This window comes from Trachypithecus francoisi, unplaced genomic scaffold (assembly GCF_009764315.1).
Source record: "Trachypithecus francoisi isolate TF-2019V2 unplaced genomic scaffold, Tfra_2.0 Lachesis_group11, whole genome shotgun sequence".
Taxonomy (NCBI): domain Eukaryota; kingdom Metazoa; phylum Chordata; class Mammalia; order Primates; family Cercopithecidae; genus Trachypithecus; species Trachypithecus francoisi.
The window spans coordinates 29479988-29505397 of NW_022681456.1; the positions used below are offsets into that span (position 1 = coordinate 29479988).

The 25410-nt window shown below is 40.0% G+C and overlaps 1 protein-coding gene across 1 annotated transcript in view; it reads left to right on the plus strand.

Annotated features, from left to right (window-relative positions):
• Positions 1–25410, plus strand: part of NT5DC3 (5'-nucleotidase domain containing 3) — a 64584-nt gene that overhangs the window by 4498 nt on the left and 34676 nt on the right. The window contains exon 2 of the mRNA XM_033220864.1: positions 22071–22255. Within this exon, the coding sequence (XP_033076755.1) occupies positions 22071–22255 (185 nt within the window). The remainder of the gene's footprint in view (positions 1–22070; positions 22256–25410) is intronic.

Genomic DNA, 25410 nt, shown 5'->3' on the forward strand with positions numbered 1-25410 from the left:
GGAAAAAGGAAAACATTCCAATTGAGGGACTTTCTACAAAGTATATAACCAGTACTTCTCAAAACTCTAGGTTATCAAAAGCAGGGAAAAGTCTGAGAAACTGTTTTAGCCTAAAGAAGCCAAACAGACATTACAACTAAATGTAGTCCATGTAGAGACCTGGAGTCAAAGGAGATCATTTTGGAGCTTTAAAATTTGACTGCCTGGCTGACTTTTGGACATGCATGGGGCCCGTAACCCCTTTATTTTGGCCAATTTCTCCCATTTGGAATGGCTGTATTTACCCAATACCTGTACTCCCATTGTATCTAGGAAGTAACCACCTTGCTTTCGATTTTACAGGTTCATAGGCAGAAGGGACTTATCTTGTCTCAGATGAGACTTTGGACTGTGGACTTTTGGGTTAGTGCTGAAATGAGTTAAGACTTTGGGGTACTGTTGAGAAGGCATGATTGGTTTTGAAATGTGAGGACATGAGATTGGAGGGACAAGAGCGGAATGATAGGGTTTGACCGTGTCCCCATCAAAATCTCAACTTGAATGGCATCTCCCAGATTTCCCACATGTTGTGGGAGGGACCCAGGGGGAGGTAATCGAATCATGGGGGCTGGTCTTTCCTGTGCTATTCTCATGATAGTAAATAAGTCTCATGAGATCTGATAGGTTTATCAGGGGTTTCCACTTTTGCTGCTGCTTCATTTTTCTGTTGGCTGCCGCTATGTAAGAAGTGCCTTTCACCTCCCGCCATGGTTCTGAGGCCTCCCCAGCCATGTGGAACTGTAAGTCCAATTAAACCTCTTTTTCTTCCCAGTCTCGATTATGTCTTTATCAGCAGGTGGAAACGGACTAATACACCATGGGACCAAAGTTTGGACTTTGGTTTTTGACAATCCAGGGAGGACTTTGGAGTGTGACAGCCATGTTACTTTCCTCTCTGACCTTAGTTTCCTCCATTGCAATATGGAATTAATGTGGAGATTTTTAGTGTGTGCTTGGCACCCAGCAGAATCTCAGTAGATAGCAGCTATTATTAATTATGAAATAATTGTCAGCCTTAGCACATTTAGTAAGAGGTGGAGGTGGGTTATTTAGCTCTAGAGTCTGGGTCTCCTTGTGATTAGGGCAGTGCCATAACTAGCTTTGTGGCCTTGAGCAAGTCACCTAATCCCTCCTGGCTTTGGCTTCTGTCTCTGTAAAATGAGGCCACTGCACTGAATAACATCCAAGTCTTTTTAAGTGTTAGAAGTATTCAAGTGTTAGAGGTACAGGATTCGGCGGACCCTATCTCCTCTTCATGCCCACTGCACAAATGCATGTGGTCCCTATTACCCCTGAGAATGTGGGGGCATTTATGAGGCTTTTTCTTCTTTGTCTTGTCCAGGACTGCACCATTCCTTCTCCCCTCTTTTTGAAGTCTGTGTGAATTTATGTGCCTAGCTTGAGTTCATCCAACAAGCATTTATTAAGCACCCAGCAGTGGGTTTGACGGCTGCTGGTTCACAGTCGGATGAGTCTGATAGGGAGGGTTCAGCAGTGGCTGAGTTACTGCCTGTGCAGAGCTGGGGACCAGTGTTGCATGGGTGGGGATTCTGGTAAACAGATGAATGACAGTTTACCTCCGGGGAGACAAGCAACGAGGCTCAGGGGCTCAGGGATGCAGGAAATGTGTCTCTGAGGCTGACCCTTGAGCTGTGTCTTGTAGGAAGGCGCAGTCAGAAGAAATACTGATGAATTCATTTAAAACATATAGATCTCCCCACCCCCAGTTGCAAGAGGACAAAATAATTTTATTTTCTCTCTTTCTGGCCACTTGATCTCTTTCCTTCATCCAAACAATCTGTTCAGGTGTCTTCCCTTTGAAGGGCTCCCAGAGTGAAGCCTGCGCAGGGGAAGAATGCTTTTTAAAGCTTTGTTTTACCCTTTCTCTTATAGCCTTCTTGTCATTTTAATTAAAAAGTTTTTTAAAAAAACTTTATTTTTGAGATCAGCTTTAGATTTACAGAAAAATTACATAGTTTCTATAAGCCCTACACCCATTTCTCTTATTAATCTCTCACATTACTATATTTGCCCCAATTAATGAACCAATACTGATACATTATTCATAGTTTACTCAGATTTCCTTAGTATTTACCTACCCTCCTTTTTTTCTTCCAGGATGCCATCCAGGATAGCACACTACATTTAGTTGTCATGTCTGTTCGGCTTCTGTACACTATAACAGTTTCTCAGACTTTTCCCTGTTTTTGATGACCTTGACAGTTTTGAGGAGTACTGATTACATACTTTGTAGAAAGTCCCTCACTTGGAACATTTTCCTTTTTTCCTTTTTTAACTTGGGATTTTTGGACGTGTGAATGTTTATGCATCCTGTATCAAACTCAGCTCAAAAAAAAAAGAAAAAAGGTTCTTTATATTTTTAGGAAAAGAGATACTGGTTTAAACCTCTAGCAAAAACGTCAGCTGCTGCAGTTTTCCCCTGGAGCAGTGGTTCTCAATGGGAGTTGGAGGGAGCAGTTTTGTCCCTCAGGGGATATTTGGCAACACCTGGAGACCTTTTTGTCACAACTTGGGGGAAAAGGGGTGCTGCTGGCCTCTAGAGGCCAGGGTTGCTGCTAAACATCCTACAGTGCACAGGGCAATATCCCATAACAGAATTATCTGGCCTCAAATGTTGGTAGTGCCAAGGTTGAGAATCCTCGTTCTAAAATGAATTCTAAGAAATCTTTGTGTGATTATAATTGAAAGGGCTGGATATACTTGTGTGTGATCTCTTCTTGTCTGTTGTGCTTTTATGTTGCATGTGTCTTCTTTGAACTCAAGCTCTGGCCTTCCAGGTGTGCTCGTCAGGTACTTGGCCTGTCCTCTTAGGTACAGAATGGAAGCCTTCGTACTCCTCCAAGATGGGTCGCTCCAACCTTATGTTTTGTTAGTCGCACAGATTTTTTTTTTTTTTTTCATTAGAATTAATCTTGGAGCCTGGTTTATTTAGAACATTTCACTACTTGGCTGGGGTTATAGACTGTATTAAGTTGTGGTAAGAAGTATGAGGATTAGTTAGAAGCTTTTATAGGGTGTTGAAAGATTTATTCAAAGTTCTGGGTGGAGACCATTTACTAATCAGTCAAAAATTATGTACTGTATTCAGTGAGGACTGTGTCTACACGATGATGTAAGCTTAGCATGTATAAAATAAGCATAAGACATGAGGATAATAATCATTCTATATAATGTATATAATGTTAAATACAGTAAATAGTAATAGCATAAATTCCTCAAGGAACTGCATTGGGTTAAAGACACTCTTGAGATAATTTTAAAATTAGACCAATTATTTCTCAGACTGTTTCACAATCTTTTGAGAGATGTAGTTAGAGATGTAGAAAATACATGTTAAAGAAGCTTCTTTGTAGCTGGGCTTTTCAGAGCTAGCTTTGGAGCCAGTGAGTCAGAGCCTTTAAAATGAATGAATCTCCAAAATGAATGATGGGGGGAAGTAGGTTTAGTGCTTCCCAAGTAAATTTGTGGAGGCCCCTTTTTGAGGTGATGACTCTATTTTGAGGCTCTACGGAATATACTTGGGAAGTTATAATACTATGTCTAATAAGAACATATGTTAATAATACTGAAAGATGCTTACTTGTACAACCAGAAATGTGTTTTTTCTATGTAGCAGGAATATAGAGTAATGGAGTCATAGTACCCTCCCAGAATCTGGAGAAAGCCGTTTTGTCTTTATAAAATGACACATTTGCACTATTACATATAATACTTGAGCACACACAAATGATTTTGTGTATAATTTCAGGGGATCCCAGGGGCATCTTAGTGTCTTCTGGTGACCCAGTGCTCATTTAGTTCTTCTGTTACTCTTTAGGGAAGTTTGAAGGATTGAGCTGTTATGCTCAGTGATCCTTATGGAGGCAGAGCTCAGCATGGAGACTGTTTTCTAGATTGAAATTTGCTGCTGGGGTCAAGAAGCCTGCCTGGAATAATGATATTTTTTGGCCTGACTTTTGCTGCTGAGTGTTACAGTTTTCTGTAACTGTCGTGGAGGTGGCTGACTGATCTACCAGTTGAAATCTAGAGTTCGTTTTCCCATTTCATTAGGGTATAAATTCTGGGTAGGGTAAAGAGGAAGTGAAAAGGAAATGAAATAATTTTTTTATTTTTTGCCATCTTTTGAAGGTAAGTCAAATTAAAAAATTCAGTAGTCTTCAAACTGGCACATCGGAATCACCTGGGAAGCTTGTTTAAAAATGGAAATTCTGAGGCTAACCCTGGAGATTCTGATTCCTAAAATAAGGAGGTAAGGCTCAGGAATCTACATTTTTACAGACTGGGTTTAGAAACCAATCTTTCATTGAACTCTTAAAGACATGTGGAAGCAGATATTCCCTAACCTTCAAGAGTTCTTTTGTACTTTGGCTTTCAGCAATGTGGCAGACTAGATCGGATAAAAACCTTTTTGTATAGAATACCCACATGCTGAAAAAAATACAAAGGACCTTCTCTTGAAGTCATAACTGAACTCTGAGAAACTGGAGAAATCTCAAGGACTAATAATGAAGAGGAAGCCGAGGCCAGGTGTGATGGCTCAGGCCTGTCGTCCCAGAGCTTTGGGAAGCTGAGGTGGGCATATCACTTGGGGACAGGAGTTTGAGACCAGCCTGGGCGACATGGTGAAACCCTGTCTCTACTAAAAATATAAAAATTACCTGGGTGAGGTGGCATGAGCCTATAATCCCAGCCACTTGGAATGCTGAGGCATGATATTTGGCTTGAACCCACGAGGCGAAGGTTGCAGTGAGCCGAGATCACACCACTGTACTCCAGCCTGAGTAACAGATCGGGATTCTGTCTCAAAAAAAAAAAAAAAAAAAAAAAAGAGGAAGCTGAAACCAGAATGATGACCAGTCTGGAAAGTGTGACCGTTCTGGGAATATTTGTTGCCTGCTGGGAGGGAAGACTAGGCATTGGGCATTCTCTCTCTCTCTCTGAATCTCTCTCTCTCTCTCTTTGAATCTCTCTCTCTCTCTCTGAATCTCTCTCTCTCTGAATCTCTCTCTCTCTGAATCTCCGACTCTCCGACTCTCCTATAAACCTGGTGGCCACAGAGTGCTTCCTTCCATGCAGGGAGACAATAGAGAAATTGTCTGTTTTGGTCTTGCCTCTAGGTATTTTTTCTGTGTGTTCGAGGGCAGCTTTTGGAAGTCTCCCATGACCTTGTAATCATAGGGTCATCCTTACATGGATTTGGGTTTGAATTTATTCTTCTTATATTGTCTGACAATCTGTATGAGCCCATTCTTACATTGCTGTGAAGAAATACCTGAGACTGGGTAATTTATAAAGAAAAGTGGTTTAATTGACTCACAGTTCAGCATGGCTAGGGAGGCCTTGGGAAACTTAGAATTGTGGCAGAAGGCAGCTCTTCACAGGGCATCAGGAGACAGAATGAGTGCCAGCAGGGGAAATGCCAGATGCCTATAAAACCATCAGATCTCATGAGGTTTGCTCATTATCACAAGAACAGCATGGGGGAAGCTGCCTCCATGATTCAGTTACCTCTTCCCGCCCTTGACACATGGGGGTTATGGGGATTACAATTCAAGGTGAGATTTGGGTGGGGACATAGAGCCAAACCATATCACAAACCCGACTGAGAAACTGAGTGATAGTGATCTGGCACTCCTGGTAGAAGTCAATGCAAACTCTCTGGGTAAATAGACCTTAAGCCCAGGCCTCCCAGGATTCTCAAGATTAGATCTGAGCTTACAGTCCAAAATTTAAAAATACACAAATAAGCCACCATAAGGGAGAACCAGCAGAATCAGCAGACAGCACAATTAGTATTAGGAGGACTTAAGATACTGGAATTATTAAGTAAAGAATATATGTAGTGCTACCTGAGAATGTTTGAAACTTTTGGAGAAATAAGAGATGAAATGGAAAATGTGAGCAGAAAATATGAAGCTACTAAAATTATCAGGCAGGTTTTAAAAAGAACCAAACAGAAATTTTAGAAATTAAAGTTTTAATCTTTAAAATTAAAAGTTTAATGGAATGGTTTTAACTTTCAGATTAGAAAAAGAAGAAACAAGAATTAATGGTCTGGGCGATAACTCTGAGAACATTATCCAGAGTATAATGTAATCAAAGAGATGGATATTGTGAAAGCAGTTGACAGACTGATAGTGTGAGATGTCAAACATATGTCTAATTGGAGTTCCAGTAGGAGAGATTGGCAATTGGGGGAGAGAAAATATTAAAAGAAAAAATTGCTGAAAGTTTTCCAAAACAAATGAAAGACAGAGTCCTCAAACTTAGAATGCAAAGCAAATCCCAAGCAGGATGAATAAGAAGTAATATATACAAAAGACAAAGAGAAGACCATAAAAGTAGCCAAAAAGACTCAAAGGCATAGTAGTTAAGAATATAGACCATGGAGCAAGCATACCTGGGATCAAATCCTAGCTTCATCATTTATAAGCCGTGACCTTGGGCAAATGATGTCTATGTGTTTCAGTTTCCTTATATGTAAAACAATAATACCTGTCTCTGATGATTGGTAGGTTTAAATGAGTTAATGTATGTAGAATTTATAAAATAGTACCTGTTGTGTAGTAAGTCCCTTGTAAATGTCAACCACAATTATTGATGGTGTTATTACCATAAAGGACTGGGAGACTGATAGACTTTTGAACAGTGATAGCAGAACCTTCAAGACAGTAGATCACTTCAAAGTCTGACAGAAAAATGTCAGTTTAGAATTGTATATCTAGTTCAATCATCATTTAAGAAAGAATGTGAAGACTTTTTTTTTAAATTAAAAGCTAAGAGCTTTACCATCAAGAAACTCACTAAAGGAACTTCTAAAGGATATATATATGTAAAGAAAAAAAATTTTTCCAAAGGTCTTAGATGCAAGTAAAAATGGAGAAAAAAGAAATTGGTAGACATGTGAATAAATCTAAACAAATATTGACAATGTTGAAATCAATCCAAAAGTGGATAGGAGAGAAGGTAAAAGACACAGAAAAAGCAAGAAATAGTATAGAATGTGATGGGGAAAATAATTCCAAATATATTAATTATCATGATAAACTCAGATTAAAAGACAGATTTCAGGTCAGATACAAGAAACAGTCCAGCTGGATGCTGTTTATAAGAGATGTACTCCAAAACAAAGATATAGAAAGGCTGAGTTTAATAGTATGGGAAAAGATATCTTGGGTAAATGGTAACCAAAGAAAACCAGCAAGTTATTAATATCAGACAAATATTGAAATGATATTAAAGGGAAACACATACTATTAACTGTAAGAAAAGTTGCAAACCACAGTTCATGGGCCAGTTGTACCCTGATGTCTCTTTTTGTATATTGTTTTATTGGAATATAGCCACACCCATTTGTTTCTGGTTCTCCTGGATGTCAGAGGTGAGCAGTTGCAACAGAGACTATATGCAGATCCGCAAATATTGAACTGGCCCTTTATAGAAAACGTGTTATCTGCTGAACTAGAACTACAGAAATACACCTACATGGGTGACTCTCACAAGAATAATTTTGAGTAAAAAGAAAAAAGCAAGTTGCAGACATACACCAATTATAAAAGGTTTTTAAAACACATAAAAATACTATAGATTACTTGTAGGGACACACATGTATGTGGTAAAAGTCTAGAGAAATGCAGGCGAGGCCGGGTGCGGTGGCTCACGCTTGTAATCCCAGCACTTTGGAAGGCTGAGGTGGGTGGATCACTTGAGGCGGGGAGTTGAAGACCAGCCTGGCCAACATGGTGAAACCCCGTCTCTACTAAAAATATAAAAATTAGCTGGGCATGGTGGCGCATACCTGTAATCCCAGCTACTTGGGGGGCCGAGGCAGGAGGATCCCTTGAACCCGGGTGGTGGGGTGTTGCAGTGAGCTGAGATCATGCCACCTCACTCCAGCCTGGGCAACAGAGTGAGACTCCATCTCCAAAAAAAAAGAAAAAAAGAAAAAAAAACGAGAGTGGTAAACACCAAAATCTGGGTAGTGGTTATGTCAGAGGCAGGAGGAGCCTGCAGATGAGGGTGGAAGGGATTTTATATTCCACTTGGATGGTAGGGATGTGGGTGTTCTTTGTATTATCTTTACCTTTCTTTATGTCTTAGAAATAGCAAGATACATTCTTTAAAAGTCTTCCCCATAGTTTAGGTGTATGATGTTGATCCTGTGGCCATACAAGAAAGTAGTAAAAAGTTTTAAGGGAGAAACGTGCCGCATCATAATTTTCACATTTTCGGATAGGAAACAAATGCCTAAAATAGGAAAAGATTCTGGCAAGTGGAGGGGCCTCTGGAGGTCATAGAGTTCAGTCCTCTGCTGAAAGAAGAAATCCGTTTTTCCATAGACTTTATTAGTGGCCATCTGGCATCTGCTTGAGCTTGTTGTGTGATCACAAGGCTGCCCATTTTATTTTGGATGGCTGAGTCACAGAGAGTACTTCTGATTCTCCTTCCATATGGAGATAGTTGCTTAAATATGAAGGTGGTGATCATGCATCATCACTGCAACTCGCCTTTGATTTGATCGTTTTGGAAGCTCAACTTTGATTTCACTCTAGTTTGTCACTATCCCTTTGAAAGTGAACCATTTGTTCCCGACCTGTGGTCTGACTGGTTCATGGTGGAGGGGGGCAACTGGCTCTTCCTTGGTGAACAAACACTGTACTTCTGTAACTTTAAGAGTTAATTCATGTTCAGTTTGTGGCCAGCCAAATCCTGACTTTGTCCTTCTTATATTGACATGATGTAATTTTAGAGAAGGAAAACAAAAGATTTTTAAAAATCTCCTTTGCAAATAAGTACTTAGAAGACAATGATAGAATTCTATTATTTTTTAAAAGTCAATACTACATATTATAGCTAGGAGAGTGCAGAGAGAAAGAGAGGCTGGCTGATTGATCAAGCTGGGTTTTATAGGAAATTTTTATACTTTAAAGGATTGGTCCTTGATTTGAGTAACTCTTTTTCATTTTACTAGGGCTTTGAGGAAATGTTTCATGCCAAGTGAATTGATAAGATACTGATGTATAAACCTGAATATAATTTTAATTTGAATTTAGAGATGCAACTCTCTGCGTAGATTGTAATACTTTGTTCTCATTTGAGCAGAAAAATCGACTTGAGAAACACTACTAGTGAATATTAATCCTTAGCTAAGGTAGCAGACCTTTCAAACATTTTGCCCTCAGTATTCTTTTATACACTTTAAATTACTGAAGATCGTAGAGTTTCTGTTTATACATTAGTCTCAAGTAGACTTTTAAAGAATGTATTCTGCTATTATATTGACTGATTGTATTGGAAATTAAAACCCAGAGAATTGTAAGATATGTATTTATTGATTAATTTAATTATTTTTTGAGACTCTGTCTCCCAGGCTGAAGTGCAGTGGTGCAGTCATGGCAACCTCCATCTCCTGGGTTCAAGCAATTCTCCTGCCTCAGCTTCCCGAGTAGCTGGGATTACAGGTGTGTGCCACTACACCCAGCTAATGTTTTGTATTTTTAGTAGAGACAGGGTTTCACCACGTTGGCCAGGCTGGTCTGGAACTCCTGACCTCAGGTGATCCGCCTGTCTTGGCCTCCCAAAGTGCTGGGATTACAGGTGTGAGCCACTGCGCCCGGGCATATGTATTTATTGATTCATTTAAAATACAGTCTGTTACCTGTTAACATAAATGGCATGCTTTTTATGAAAAATTACTGTTTTCCAAAATAAAAGACATTTAGAAGAATGTCATGGTTTTATATTTGTGCAAAGTTCTGTGATGTCTGGATTAATAGATTCTCAAATCTGATTCTGTCTATTGCAGTATCCTCTGGCAAAAGAAGTGACAGTGAAAAAGGCAGATTGTCTCTGTATTTAATTTTCATTGCTTCTGTAACGAATTACCAGAAATTAGTGATTGACAACAGTGCAATATATTGTCTTCATAGTTCTGGAAGTTAAAAGTCTGAAATAGATCTCACTGGGGTAGAATCAAGGTGTTGCAGCACTGCATTTCTTTCTGGAGGTTCTGGGGGAGACAGTTTTCTTAAGCTTTTCAGTTTCTAGAGGCTCCCCACATTGTTTGTAGCCCCTTGCATTTTCAAAGCCAGCAATAGCTTTCTGAGTCTTTCTCAAATCACATCTCTCTCACACTGAATCTTTTGCCCTCCTTTTCCACACTTAAGGACCCTTGTGATTACATTGGGTCCACGTGGATAATCCAGGCTAACTTTATTTGAAAGTCAGCTGATACCAATCTTAATCCATCTGCAACCTTAATTCTCCCTTGCCATGTAAGGTAACATATTCACAGGTTCTAGGGATTAGGACATGAACATCTTTGGAGAGCCATTATTCTGTCTGCCACATCTTAACTATATTATGAGAATAGTTTTGACCTCAAAGATTCCCTGGAGAGGAGATCGGGGTGGTTTCCCAGATTATGATGGTAACTGCTGATCTAGGAAAAATTATCTGTTGAATGAATGAATAGAAAAAAGAAGGGATTGACAGTTATGAAGCACCTACTTTCAGCCAAGCACTGTGCCAAACATTTGACCTGCATTGTAATGTTTAATGGCTGTGTGACTTTGGGCCAGCTACTTTACTTCTTAGCCTTATTTTTTTACCCCATCTGCATATGAGGGATTGTAGTATCCACTTCATGGAGTTCTTGGGACATTAATTGAGGTGATGAATGAGAAGTACCCGGTGCACAGCATGTGGATGGCATTTATATAGGCACATATATTTCTTTTCTACTTCCTGCATACTGTAATGAAACATTTTTGAGGTTGCCTATTTTTTGATCGTTTGACTTGGCTCTCTTCTCTTCGACAGGGTCTTGCTCTGTTACCCAGGTTACAGTGCAGTGGCACAGTCAAGCTCACTGCAGCCTTGAGTGCCTGGGCTCAAGGCATCCTTCCATCGCAGCCTCCCAATTAGCTGCCTGTGCCTGGCTAATTTTAAAATTTTTTTGTAGAGACAGAGTTTTGATTTGCTCCGCAGGCTGGTCTTGAACTCCTGGCTTCAAGCCATCCTTCTGCGTTGGCCTCCCAAAGTGTTGGGATTATAAGTGTGAGCCACTGTGCTGTGCACAGTTTTCTTTTTCTAAGGACTTTTTCCCTTGAAGCTGAATGTACTTTTCTTTTTGATCAGTTCTGTTGATTTTTTAAAGATTTTATTTTTAAAGATTAGGTTGTCATTAAATCATTACTATATTTAATTTTATTTCAAATGTAGTTGTGTGTAGTTTTATTTTTGTAACTTCAGGAAGTGTGATGGATTTCTGTGGAGTAGTCAGAATTACAGATATTACTTACAGGGTAATAAGGGGTATAATTTTAACTGTTGGTGGGAGTAGTGTAAATGTCATGTGCATTATTAATTAGTCGGATGAGTAATTCTATTTGCCATGGATTACTTCTCCTTGGAGACAATGCAAAATATGTAAACGAATGGAAAAATGAATGTTTCTTCTTAGATTATCAGACACAATAAAAGTGGCTCTTAAATTGCCTCTTCCTGGGCGGTATGCCCAGCCCCATGCCATGTTCCTCTGTCTTGCATCAGTGTGATGTTTGGTGGTCTGCCTGTGATACTGTCCTGTATTTATAATCCCCTGTGCAGTGTCTGGCACATTGTAGGTATGGAAATGCTTATTGAAACAGATTTCCTATGGGTCTAGTAAATGGGAAAACCAATTTACAAGGATACTACATATTGTATGATCTCTTGATGTAAAATTCTGGCAAATGCAAAGGAATCTGACCAAAAGAAAATGAGTAGTGGCCTGGGGATGGTTAGGGGTGGAGGGAGTGTGGGCTGGAATTTAAGGGAATGTGAGGAAAGGTTAGGGGGTGTTAGATGCTCATTGCCTTAATTGTGATGATGGCATCACAGATGTCTCTGCAGTATATGTCAAACCCAATCAAACTGTGTACTTTATGTGCAGTTTATTATATTGCATCTCAATAAAACTATAAAGTGAAAATACAGAAATAAGAGAAGGACTCGAGTTCAGCCTGGCTTGAGTCCGGTACCCACCTCAGGAGTGGCCCAGCATGTTCTGTCAGGTGTTGTGCCCTGGACCAGTAGTTGTGACTGGAGGGGCAGGTGCCAGAAGAAACTGGGGAAGAGTCACTTCTTATATAAGGATTGGAGCATACTGGGCAGGTAATCCTATCAGTGTTCACTTTCACTGTGGAAAGGATACCTTGGGCATTTTGTTTCGTCTTGACATACGCCATTGGACTATTGCAGAGGTAAAAATGACTTAAAACCGAGTGGTTATTAGAGATACTGGAAAAAACAGTTTCTGGCTAGAAATTTACATCTCTTTAAGGTCTAGCAGTTACACACTCTTAAGAATTGTCATCTCAACCTTGGCCTTCAAAGTCACAGTTTCTATTCAACTGTTTCCTTTATTGTAATGAATTATTAGCAGAAAGGATATTAAGTGGACACAACTATATCAAATAACATTTGTTGGTACTAAGTGTAACATACCAAAACATAAAAAATTGTGAAATTGCATTATGATCAACTTGTTCCCTAGCATATCAGAAGAGATTCACATTTTTCAACCATTAATAGCAGAACTGACTGTACTGCCCAGTGCCTAGCCTGGCTGGACAGAAGGAAGTTGGAACTTGGTGAAAGTTGCTAAGAGATAAATCACCTGAATTAGGGTGTCTTTTTCTTGTAGTTTTCATAGTTACAGATGTGAAGTTTAAAACAGGACCTGAGTTCACCTGTAGTGAGATAATGGAAAAGGTAAATACTGCCTCACTGTAGACACAAAAATTTGCTTATGCTTATTTTCACATTTCTGATTCATAGGTATACTTTTAAAAGAAATTTTGAAACCTTGATGTTTTCAGTCTACACGTGAACTTTTAAAGGAGAATTTGAAGCCATGTTAAATAAATATGAAATCTTTTTTTTTTTTTGAGACGGAGTCTTGCTCTGTCGCCCGGTCTGGAGTGCAGTGGCCGGATCTCAGCTCACTGCAAGCTCCGCCTCCCGGGTTCACGCCATTCTCCTGCCTCAGCCTCCCAAGTAGCTGAGACCACAGGCGCCCGCCACCTCGCCCGGCTAGTTTTTTGTATTTTTAGTAGAGACGGGGTTTCACCGTGTTAGCCAGGATGGTCTCGGTCTCCTGACCTCGTGATCCGCCCGTCTCGGCCTCCCAAAGTGCTGGGATTACAGGCTTGAGCCACCGCGCCCGGCCAATATGAAATCTTAAAGTATCTGGAATATCTGTGAGCATTTTTGAAGTATGTGAATATTATGAAATATAAACAGAAGTTGAGATTTGGTCCAATTAGGGAAAAACAAATAAACAAAACCCCAAAAACAAAAAAATGCTCTTTTTTGATTTAGGAACATAGAAATATATATTTAAAATGTGACCTTGAGCTGTTAATTTCATCTTCATTTTCCTCTGTGAAATGGGTATAATTGTGTCTTGCATTAAGTGAGGTCGTGTACATTGCTTCATATAATGCCTGGTATGTAGTAAATACACACAATTATTATCCACTGGATTAACTTTTTGGTTGACTGAGCACTGGGGAGATTCACAGAAAGCTTGGTACATGGAGGGTAGTGGAGAATGGAGGCTTTTTCTGTTTTGTTTTGTTTTGTTTTTGTAGCTTCTAAAATTCTCCAGGAAAATTTTCTCCTCTTCCGTTTCTTCTTCAGGGACTTTTGATCTGTATATCCTTTTTTTCCTAGAAAAACAGCTTGAAATCTAGGACATATACCAAAAAGAAAAATCATAACTTACCAAAGAAAAATGCCATCTTAGTGTCTCTGGGATTGTGATTTGCTTTATCAATACAATTGAACTTTTAAGGATTTTCAAGTGTATCTCACCTCCTCTGATCATATTCTTGTTAACATACTTGGGTTTCTGGGTACAAATATCTGAGATGTACATTTGGGCCTCCAGATGGAGCATGTTTTCCCCCAGTTTTTGCTTTATTAATATCAGTGTAACAAAATCTTTGCATATAGATCTTTACCTACATCTCTATTTCCTTAGCATAGATTCCTAGAAAGGATTACTGGGTCAAAGGGTATGAATATTTTTAACAGACTCTTGATATGTATTGCCAAGCTGTTTTCTAGAAAGCTTGTTCTGATTTATACTCTTAAACAGCTAGGAGTGAAGCTGCCCAGGTCCTGGCACGAGGTTCCGTTATTACAGACAAATCAAGAATAGAGCACCCCCAAAACAGCACACACAGATAGCACTACCACTAGCAGCAGGAACACTGCTGCAACCTGACAAGAGGAAAATGACTTCTTACTTTATTTCTTAGCCAAATAACACATGCTTATTATAGAAAACCATGTAAATGAAATAAAGACAGCAGAGACATTTGTAATTCCACCTGTTGAGACACCTGTTAACTGTGTTTACTTGTTTTAATTTGCTTTGTTTTGGTAATTCGAGTGGTTGAACGTTTAGTTTACCAACTATTTCCTTTTGTATGGATTTTTAAAATACTAAGAAGACTAGACCATTGCTGTTTGTCTTTTCAATTTTTTGGTCTAATATACTCAACTCTTTTCCCAAATTGTTGTTTTGATATTTTTAGATGCACAGGTGTTAAAAAATCTTACGTTGCAAATCTGTCAGTAGTTTTCTTTGTGATTTATTCTGTTGCTTTTTTTTTTTTTTTACATTTGGAAAGTTATGTTTTATTCAGAGATGAAATAAATGGTGATCTATATATTCTTGTTTTTAATGTTAAAAAATTTTAAACTCTGGCTCACATGGTGTTTCTTTTTCTACCTTTTTAATGTTTGAAATTTTTAAACTCTGACTCACATGGTGTTTGTTTTACAGCATAATTTGAAGGAAAGTCTTACTTGACATTCTTTTCACATAGCTGTTCGGTGTTTATGCATACACATTAGACAAAGACAGAATATTCCAGGCAGATGTAACTCTGGTCAGTATTCAACCACAGCATATGTTGGAGAACACAGAGCAGTGGATGACCCATCTTGTTGAAAGTAGGGCATGGGAAGGAGAATTTAATATTGGAGAAACGGAATAAAGTATACATTGGGAATGCCTTTGATACCAGATTAAAAAGTTAACATTTATCGTCAGAAGTTTGAGTGGCTGAATTTTCTTACAATAAACCTTTAGTAGAAGTCGTTCGGATGTAAGCAATAGAAAACTTAACTCTTTCCCATTGGCATCTTTTCTAGGTTCCTAGCAGTGGCCCCTCACATTTCCAAATTTATGTTCTCTTAAATCTACCTTTGGAAGAAAAGAGTGCCTCCTCCCTCAAATTCCCTTACAAATCCAGCAATTGACTCAATTGGACTTACTGGTTCACTTTGGCTGTAGAGAAAGTATGATGATTGGCTGGAGGGGATCCTATGTCTGCCTCAAACTAGTCAGCATTGGTAAGGGAATTCAAGTACTCTGTTAGGCCAGGCCTGGGTTACATGCCCTCCTTCTAGAGTCAGGAATGGAACCCCAGGAGACCATATAGTCTGAATGTTGGGGAAGAGAGGTTTCCCAACAAAATCATGGTGTTGAAGGTTTATCAGTCAGGATAGGCTAGGTTATGCTGCAGTGACAAGCAACACCAAAATCCCAGTGGTTTATTACAGACAGCTATAACAAAGCCTATTTCTCACTCATGCAGAGTCTACTCGGGGACCCCCACAACTCTGCAGGGCAGGGCAGTCAGCTCCATGTGTTGGTTTAGCCTTCCATCCTCCTCTTCATCTTGTAGTGTTTGTATCATATCTCCATGATAGGCACGGCAGGGGAAGGGAGTGTGCACTGCTCTAGAAGTGACACTTGTCTCTTATGCCTGTAATCTGTTGTGACCAGAGCTGGCCAGAGTCAGGGGTAAGGTGTGGAGGGAGGATTGTGATCCTCCCCATGTACCTGCAAAGTGGAGCCAACTGGACGGGAGCAAGTATGAGATGGCACAGCAGCACTGAAGGGGCCCAGACACCCAGCGCCCACAGCCATCACTTACCACAGGCAGCCTTTGGGACCTCGGTTTTTCCGGTCCATCCTTTGCACCCTCCTGTCTTCATCTGACTGGTTCCTGGGATAATGATGAGAGCAAGTAATGCATTTGGTAAACTTTTAGAGCTCTCCAGTGCTGTGTGCCTAAGGCACATCATATTTTTTAAAACATTAAGAATAATCATTGACATCAGTCAGGCCATGAATTTCTGCTCGGTGTTGTCTCCACACACTACTTGACAGCTCTGCCAAGCTCTAGGCCTGTACTAAGGGAGAGACATTCAGCATTTATGAGCATTAAAGAAGACAAAATACTTGGCAAAATTGTACCTTCCAAGCTCACATCTTTGCACAGCTTAAAAATGTTTCCTTGAATAAGTGGAAAGTATCTGACTTCTGTACCAGAATGAGGTTCTGCCTTCTTTCATATTCTGTCTCTCTCAACAGAAATGATAAAATTTAGACAAGAAATGGTATTTTTCTGTGGTGGCCTTAAAAAAGCAAAACAAAATGGAGCAGCCACTGTGGAAAACAGTAGGGCAGTTCCTAAAACAATGAAAAACAGGATTACCATATGAGTCAGGAATTCCACTTCTAGGTATTCACCCAAAAAGATTGAAAACGAGGATTTGGACAGATATTTGTATGTTCATAGCAGCATTATTCATAACAGCTGGAAGGTGGAAGCAACCCTACCGCCTGGTGATTGATAAATGGATAAACAAAAGGTGGTTTATATCTACGATGGACTGTGCAGCCTTCAAAAGGAGGGACTGACATATGCTACACTGTGGATGAACTTTGAGGTCATTATGCAAAAAGACAAAGACTGTATGACTCCACTTCTATGAGGTTCCTAGAATAGTCGGATTCATAGAGACAGGAAGTGGAGCAGTAGTTGCCCGGAAAGCTGGGGTGAATAGGGAATTGTTTAATGGGTACAGAGTTTCAGTTTTGCAAGAAGAAAAGAATTCCAGAGTTAGATGGTGGCGATGGTTGCACAAGGTGAATGCACTTAATGCCACTGAATTGCACTCTTAGAAATGGTTAACATGGTAAACTTTATGTAATGTATATTTTGCCACAATAAAAAACACAAAAAGCCAGAACCAAAACAGAAAGCTTACCAGTTTTTCCTATAGGTTGTTCACCACATTTCCCAGTGTTCCGTGGGATAAGCAGATGAAAAGCTGGAAGCTGCTGAAAACTGGAAGTGCCAGGGGCCTCCCAGCTTGCCACACTGTGTGCTGGAGGGTGCACCGCTCCCAGCTCAGAGTGGCTTGTATTAGAACTGAGTTTTGCTCAAGCTCTGGCCACAGCAACAGAACTGTCTCTCCATTTGTTTGTACTGATTGTATAGCCTTGCTGTCATCATCCATTACGTACAAAGGAATTCACTTTCTAAATTGGTACCCACTCTGGTTTCTCCTTTGAGAAAGTACGTAAGTGACTAGTCAAGAGGCATTCAGTTTATACTTTAGAGTCTAAAGTTTAGCCAGACTGTTTCTCTTTTGTGAGTGGTTGGCATTCTTTTCTTTTGCTTTGTAATTATTCATGTTTGTTCTTAACTTTTCTTCCTAAAGCTTGCACAGGGTGCCAAGATCCCTTTAAGATGCTGCTCCTCGTGTTCGAGGATGACACCTTAAACATCCAGGCTTTCAGGTGATGATGTCATGTGATGTACGTGTCTCAGGCTTTCACTCCCGCAGGGGAATTCCCATGCAGCTTTTGGAGATGTGCTGATCAGTCACGATTTTCTGTCATAGTAGTTTTTCCTTGAGGGCTTTGTGTAGTCGTCTCAGGTAGCAGGAAGGGAGGGAGACTTTCTTGCCAGCACCATTTCTAAATATAAACTTCTAATTAAGCAGGCTGTTCGAACCTCCCTTGGAAAGGTCATTTGTGAAAGTGGAGCTTTTGGTCACTCTGTAAGTGATCCCACTTCACCTGCATCATATGGACGATGCCATGTGGTCATATTCGGAAAATATCATCAGCAATGGCCCATTGATTTATGTAAGGCCAGAAGATCTTCGGTATTAGATATCAAAGAGCTTGGGTCTGCCAGCTTCTCCTCTTCCCTAGGACCAGTTCTTGTGAACTGTCTGCCTTTAAGTTTCTTAAATGTCTATAACAGATATGTCTTATTGGCAAAAGAAAAATGAAAGCCGTAGTTCTTGTGGCCGGGTGTGGTGTCTCACGCCTGTAACCCCAACACTTTGGGAGGTGGAGGCAGGCAGATCACCTGAGGTCAGGAGTTTGAGACTAGCCTGGCCAACATGGTGAAAACCCTGTCTCTACTAAAAATACAAAAATTAACCAGGCATGGTGATGTACACCTGTAATCTCAGCTACTTGGGAGGCAGAGGCAGGAGAATTGCTTGAACTTGGGAGGTGGAGGTTGCAGTGAACCGACATTGTACCACTGTACTCCAGCCTGGGTGACAGAGTGAGACTTCATCTTAAAAAAAAAAAAAAAAAAAAAAGCCATGGTTGTTGTCTCATTGATTTTGATGAAAGAAAAATGAATGAAGAAATGGAATTGTTAGTGAATTGACTGTTTGGGTTTTCAGTAGGCTCAGTCACATCTAGATTGTCAGTGTGAGCGAAATTAATTTATTGATTCGTATATGTGCCTTCACAATGACCTGGAAATTCTGTGTAGAGATATAAAGACTTTGTTTTAATAAACTAGGTGCAATGTGGGAACTTAATTGGGAGCCATGAATAGGCTTTAGGGGATGAACCCCATGAAATTTTCTACAAAATCTGCACGTGCATGGAGAGGATTCCATGGCTTCTGTTAGGTTTTGAAAGGGATTCAGATCTCAAAGCTGTTAAGGAGCCTTGTGAAATGCTCAGAATACCTCACCGTGACTGGGTTGGTCCCTGACTGGGGCCTCAGTGCCCTGGTTAGAGCTGTTACTATGCAAGCAGAGTGCTTCTTGAACGTTTCAGGTGGCTCTTTAGAGTGAATGTGGATACTACGTGCCATTCATAAATCAGAAAGAAGTGAGCAGAAAGGAAAGGGCAAGCCCAGACATGATGGATTGACTTTATTTTATTTTAGGAAAAAATGCACCTGAAAGGGAGTTAAGAACATAGATTCTGGAGCCAAACTTCCCAGGTTCAAATCCCAACCCTGCCATGTGGTGCTGGTGTATCCTTAGCAAATTAAATAATTTCCATGCGTCTCTAGTGTCTTTGTTTGTGAAATGGGGATAAAGTAGTATTTGCTTCCTAAGGTTGTGGGAAGGATTAAATGAGAGAATGTAAATCTTCTTGATACCATGTAGTAAATGGTAAGTGCTTAATAAATATTAGCTGTTATAATAGAGTCAGGTGGTTGTCCTTAGTAATGTGAGAAGTAGTAAAATATGGACAGTTCAGGTTTTATGTACATGTACCTATCTCCAAAAAATCACCTGCCTTCAGCATTTGTCTGCCTGTGAGCTATTTCAAGAAAATTTTAGTGCATAAACATCATAAAAGGTGGAAAAAAACCTGTCATATATAATTTTAGCAAAATAGGGTAGTCCATGTTTTTGTCATAAAATATTGGATGATTGTGTTCATCCTGTTAAAGGTTAACCAGATGAGAATATCACTTTTTTTTTTTTGTCTTTTGAAATATATTGCTCAGTCTTTGATCCTGAATTTCATCTAGGATATGGTCATGGAGGCCTCATCATCTGAGACGTCACCCTTATGGTTGGTTTCCCTGTCATCATTAGGCTGTAGAGAACTGCCGTCTCTTTCTGCATTCACCTCCTGGCACATCTGATAACTGTGAGATGTCTTCTCCCGTCAGCTTTCTTTTTGCCATTATGGATGGAAAATGAAAAACTGATTTCTCAACAGTGTTCCATGAAAGCAAAAGCAAAAAAAAAAAAAGCAAAGATGGTGTTTTCCGACTTCTTTTATACCTTCTTGAAGGTGATGCAGTTCTTTGCGCAATGCCATGAGAACTGAAGGATGATGTCATAGTGATGACTTGTTTCACTATTGCACTATCTTAAGTGATTTCTTATTCTCCTGCTTTCTTATTTTAGTCTTTTAAAAAATCACAGGTGGCGGCCGGGCGCGGTGGCTCAAGTCTGTAATCCCAGCACTTTGGGAGGCCGAGACGGGCGGATCACGAAGTCAGGAGATCGAGACCATCCTGGCTAACATGGTGAAACCCCGTCTCTACTAAAAAAATACAAAAATCTAGCTGGGTGTGGTGGCGGGCGCCTGTAGTCCCAGCTACTTGGACGCTGAGGCAGGAGAATGGCGTAAACCCGGGAGGCGGAGCTTGCAGTAAGCTGAGATCCGGCCACTGCACTCCAGCCTGGGCGACAGAGCGAGACTCTGTCTTAAAAAAAAAGGTGGCAATAATTGAGAGGTAATGATGAAATAATTCTAATAGTAAAGTATTTCAGCATATTGGAAAAATAAGATCACCAACATTCCCTATTGCATCTTTGATTTTTTAAAAGGGTCCAGTGGACTCATGGAAATTGTAAGGTAGAATGAATTTTTGAAAGGCTTCCAAGAAAAAAATAGAAATCATGAAGTAGCAATCCTTACAAATAGTTAGAACTGCTCAAAAAAGAAACCCAAACCTAACATCCAGTGGACCCTGATGGTAGAAGGTAGTCACACATCTACAAACCATCTGAAGGAAATCATCTGAAAGGCGAAGATTAACACATGAAGATGCTCATTGCAATGTTATTTTTTATTAAATAGGAAAAAACTTAAATGTGTAACTTAGAGTACAGGCTGAACATCCCTGATCTGAAAATCTAAAATCTACAGTGCTCCAAAGTCTCAAACTTTTGCATGCTGACATGATGCTCCAAGGAAACACTCATTGGAGCATTTTGAATTTCAGACTTTTGGATTAGGGAGCCACAATCGGTAGGTACAATGCAAATATTCCAAAATACAAAAAAATTCGATATCCCAAATGGTTCTGTTCCCAAATGTTTTGGATAAGGGATGCTCAACTTGTAGTAGGTTAACTATGGCACACCAATGTGTATGTCAAAGTCTCATGTAATAGTTTATTCTCCAAAAGTATAGGCTCATGATTGAATATTAAATTTAGTGAGCTCAATGCAAACCTGTATATATAGTGTGAGGTTAGCTATCCAAAATATATACATAGAAAAATGTTGGCAGCAAATACGTAAAATGTCAGTAGTTTTTTTCTGGGTGGTGAGATGACGTATGATATTTAGATTTGGTTAACCATACTTTTACTTTCCAAAATCTGCAACATGTATTTTTTAAACAAATCCTTTTTGTGATGTTGAAGCAAATGTTCATTTTTGGTAGCAAATGTTCTTTTATTGAGAAATAATTTATATACCATACAATTTACCCTTTTAGAGTCTCCCATTCAGTGGTTTTTAGTACTTTCACAAGAGTGTTCAACCATTACCATTGGCCAGGTACAGAGGCGCATGCCTGTAATCCCGGTACTTCGGGAGGCTGAGGAGGATGAGTTGTTCCTGAGCCCAGGAGTTTGAGACCAGCCTTGGCAACACAGGGAGACTGTCTCTACAAAAAGTACAAAAATTAGTAGGGTGTGATGGTCTGCACCTGTAGTCCCAGCAGCTCAGGAAGCTGAGGTGGGAGGATTGCTTGAGCCCTAGAGATTGAGGCTGCAGTGAGCTGTGATTGTGCCACTGCACTCCAGTCAGGTTAACCGAGTGAGACCTCATCTCAGTCCCCCAAAACCATCACCACCATCAATTTCAGAACCTTTTCATCACCACAAAAAGAAATTCTGTGCCCATTAGCAATCAGCGGTCCTAGGCAACCATGAATCTCCTTTCTGTCCTATGGGTTTGTCCTTTCTGTACGTTTCATATGAATAGGATCATGCAACATGTGGTCCTTTGTGGCTGGCTTCCTTCACCAGCATGTTTTCAAGGTGAAGCAAATCTCTTTTGTAGTCTAGTTTACTCATTTTTTTTCTTTAGAAATCATACCCTTACTTATTATGTAATGTATTTTTTTTCTTTATTTCCAGAATTGGTTCCTTCCATTATGAGCAACTTGTTGAATCCAGATGCCATTTTCTCAAACAATGAAATGAGCCTGTCAGACATTGAAATCTATGGCTTCGATTATGATTACACCTTGGTGTTTTATTCAAAGCACCTCCACACGCTGATATTTAATGCTGCACGGGACCTTCTCATCAATGAACACCGGGTAAGATCAGAGGAACATTTCAGCTTCTTCCTCCCCTTTTCCCCTTAGAACAGCCTTGAGCTGACATGACCCCATGTCTGCCACAGAGAAGTCGTTTAATAAATTGTTGCTGAATGAATAAGTAGATTTTGTTGCCTTCCAAATAACTCTTACCTGGAAGATGATAGTTTTTTTTAAAAAAAATCTTTAGATGTCTTTTGGCAAAAGACCTTCCCAAGATGTGCATTAATGGAGATTTGGCTGTAGATATTTACACTCTCGGCTTTCACAGAACGACACGGTGTCTCCTGGAACTTGATGAATTGGCAGCCTGCCTGTTGAATTCTGGTTAGAAGGAATTCCTCAGATGTTAGGAAATGTTTTACCTTCAACACCTATTTGAATTGCTAAGAGCAAAGCAAGACATTTGAATGTCTTTCTTCTGATATGTAGTATTGTTGAGAGTTTTTAATGAGGAAGGAAAAAAGAAAATATGCAACCCTATCATTTTTTTCTCTAGTCTGATTTGAGTACACATTTCAGGAAGCAGGATAGGAAGTGTCCTCAGAAGTCTTGTGGGCCATACCCTTTGAGACCTCTCCTGGGAAGTACAGCTCAGATCTCCATCTCAGACAGGTGCACGTTGCCCTAGGAGGTGGTTCTGATTTTTGGGAAGTTGTTCCATGGGTTGAACAATTCTGCCTTCATACAGCTCTCACCATTGACCTCTTTTCTTCCTTGATTTATTGCTTCACATGTTGCTAAAGCCTCCTTGTGCCAAGCCCTGCAATACAAGCTGAGAAGATAAAGATGAGTAGGAGACAGGCATTGCCCGTAAAGAACCAACAGCCCAGTGCGGTCGTTGGTCACGTGGGCAGATCAGTTATGCAGCCTCCTAGTGGAGGTCTCCTTAGACATCGATTGTGTCTGACTGTGATGGTTAGAACAACTTTCTCTGCCTGAGGGAATTGGGGAAGCAAAGAAGGTGATATTTCAGCCAAATCTTGAAGGAGTTCGCAGCAAAGGAGGGCTGAGGGTGGGTATGAGTAAATTCTAACCCCAAATTATGTAAACTACTATTTTATATTGAACCGTTCGAGTACTAGACATATAATGAGCTAGTGTTGTATAGACCAGCCATTACGCCCTCTAAGACTTTTCCCAAGTTGATTGTTCTTAGCTGTTTTAACCATTCTCATTTGTCCTCTTTTCTTTTCATCATCCTAGTCATCTTCCTTTGTGTGTGCTCTGGTTTGTTTCTCTTAAATGTGAGGCCTTGAAGATGTTACCCCAGGTGGGGTCCGGCTAGAGTGGAATAGAAGGAGACCATCACTTCCCTTATTCTGGATGCCATATTTTTATTAATGTAGTCAAAATTCTCCTTAGTTTTAGATCCTAACTATTTGATTCAGCGTATTTTCTGATCCCCCTCAGCTTTTGGTTATCAGTGGATTTAAGCAGCTCATTTTGTCCATATCCATAATGCAGTCATGGCATTTGTCACAAAGAAGCTTCCTTTCTGCCACTAAGTCAGCAGCTGGCTTTCTTTAGTTATGGCCACTTTACTAGATGTGAAACCACCTAGCCACTTGGCATCCAGTGGCAGATCTCATTTGTTCAAGGGACTACTCTCTTCCATCTAAACTGCAGTCCTTTGCCTGGATCATGAGATGAAAGCCAACTAAGAACGAGGTGGTTCTGACCTTGGTTCCTGCCTGCCATCCCATGCCATCTGTTCACCACCCCCTAAAAGGTGGATCCAAAGAGGTGTTGCATTGGTGCTGGCATTTCAGTCCCAGGTCAGCTGCAATGTTTTCTCTGACTTTGATGTCGTTTATAAAAAGCAGGCCATGATCCCAGTGGCAGTGTTCATTGATTGGCCAGTAGGTGCTGAAAGCACAGGTTCTAAGGCCTCACTGCTGGGGTTCAATTTCTGGGCTTCATCACTTATTTCCTACATAATCTTGATTGACTCACTCAGTTTCTCTGGACCTCAGTTTTCTCCCCTGTAAAATGGGCATAGTAACAGTGCTTTCCTCACAGTCACTGTGGTAAATGAATTAATAAATATGAAGTAGATAGCACATAGAAAACACTCAATAAATGTTACCTTTTTTTTTTTTTTTTTTTTTTGAGACAGAGTCTCACTCTGTCGCCCAGGCTGGAGTCCAGTGGCCGGATCTCAGCTCACTGCAAGTTCCGCCTCCCAGGTTTACGCCATTCTCCTGCCTCAGCCTCCCGAGTAGCTGGAACTACAGACGCCTGCCACCTCGCCCGGCTAGTTTTTTGTATTTTTTTAGTAGAGACGAGGTTTCACCGTGTTAGCCAGGATGGTCTCGATCTCCTGACCTCGTGATCCGTCTGTCTCGGCCTCCCAAAGTGCTGGGATTACAGGCTTGAGCCACCGTGCCTGGCCATGTTACCTATTTATTAATACTAATACTATTATTTCTAATGTGCACAACAACCCTGCACACACATGTTGTCTCTGTTTGCAGCTGAGGAAACTGAGGTTCAAAAAATTAAGCTACTAGATCAAGGCCACAGGCCAGGAGACAGAACCAGGATTTGAACTCCGGTCTGTCTGTTTCCAAAGGACTCTATTCTCTCCTCGACTCCATGTTGCCTCTCTTATGGGGTTACTAACACCTTTCCATCCTATGGTTTTTTTGGTTCAGATGCAAATAAAATATTCATGAAAATAAAAATTAATGAAATTTGAGGGGAAGAGAGATGAAATAGATGGATAAAATAAAAGCTGCAATCACTATTATTTGAAAAGCCTCTAGATTTAAGATCATTGAAATTTCATTCTCATTATATCTGTGTTGCTTTGATAAAACTAAAAGAAGTTATAATACTAATTGTATCAGGCATATTAATAGAGTCAATTATGCTTACGCAAATTTTTCTCTTCTTCTGACTAAACAAAATAATTCTTCGAAGATGCACTGAGTTCAGGGCCATTTTTGCAGCCAAGACCGATGCACTTTGTGTAGTTGTAGAGATAGAAAGACATATGCTTTTGAGACACACAGTCATAGAACAGTAAATTTGCAATTTAGCATTTTTCCAAAAAGCAAACATAAAAGGTTCCAGCTCCTTCGTAATTACCTTTTTTAAAAGATAAGAGATTTTTACAAAAATGGAAATTTAAAAAAAAAAATCAAGTAATA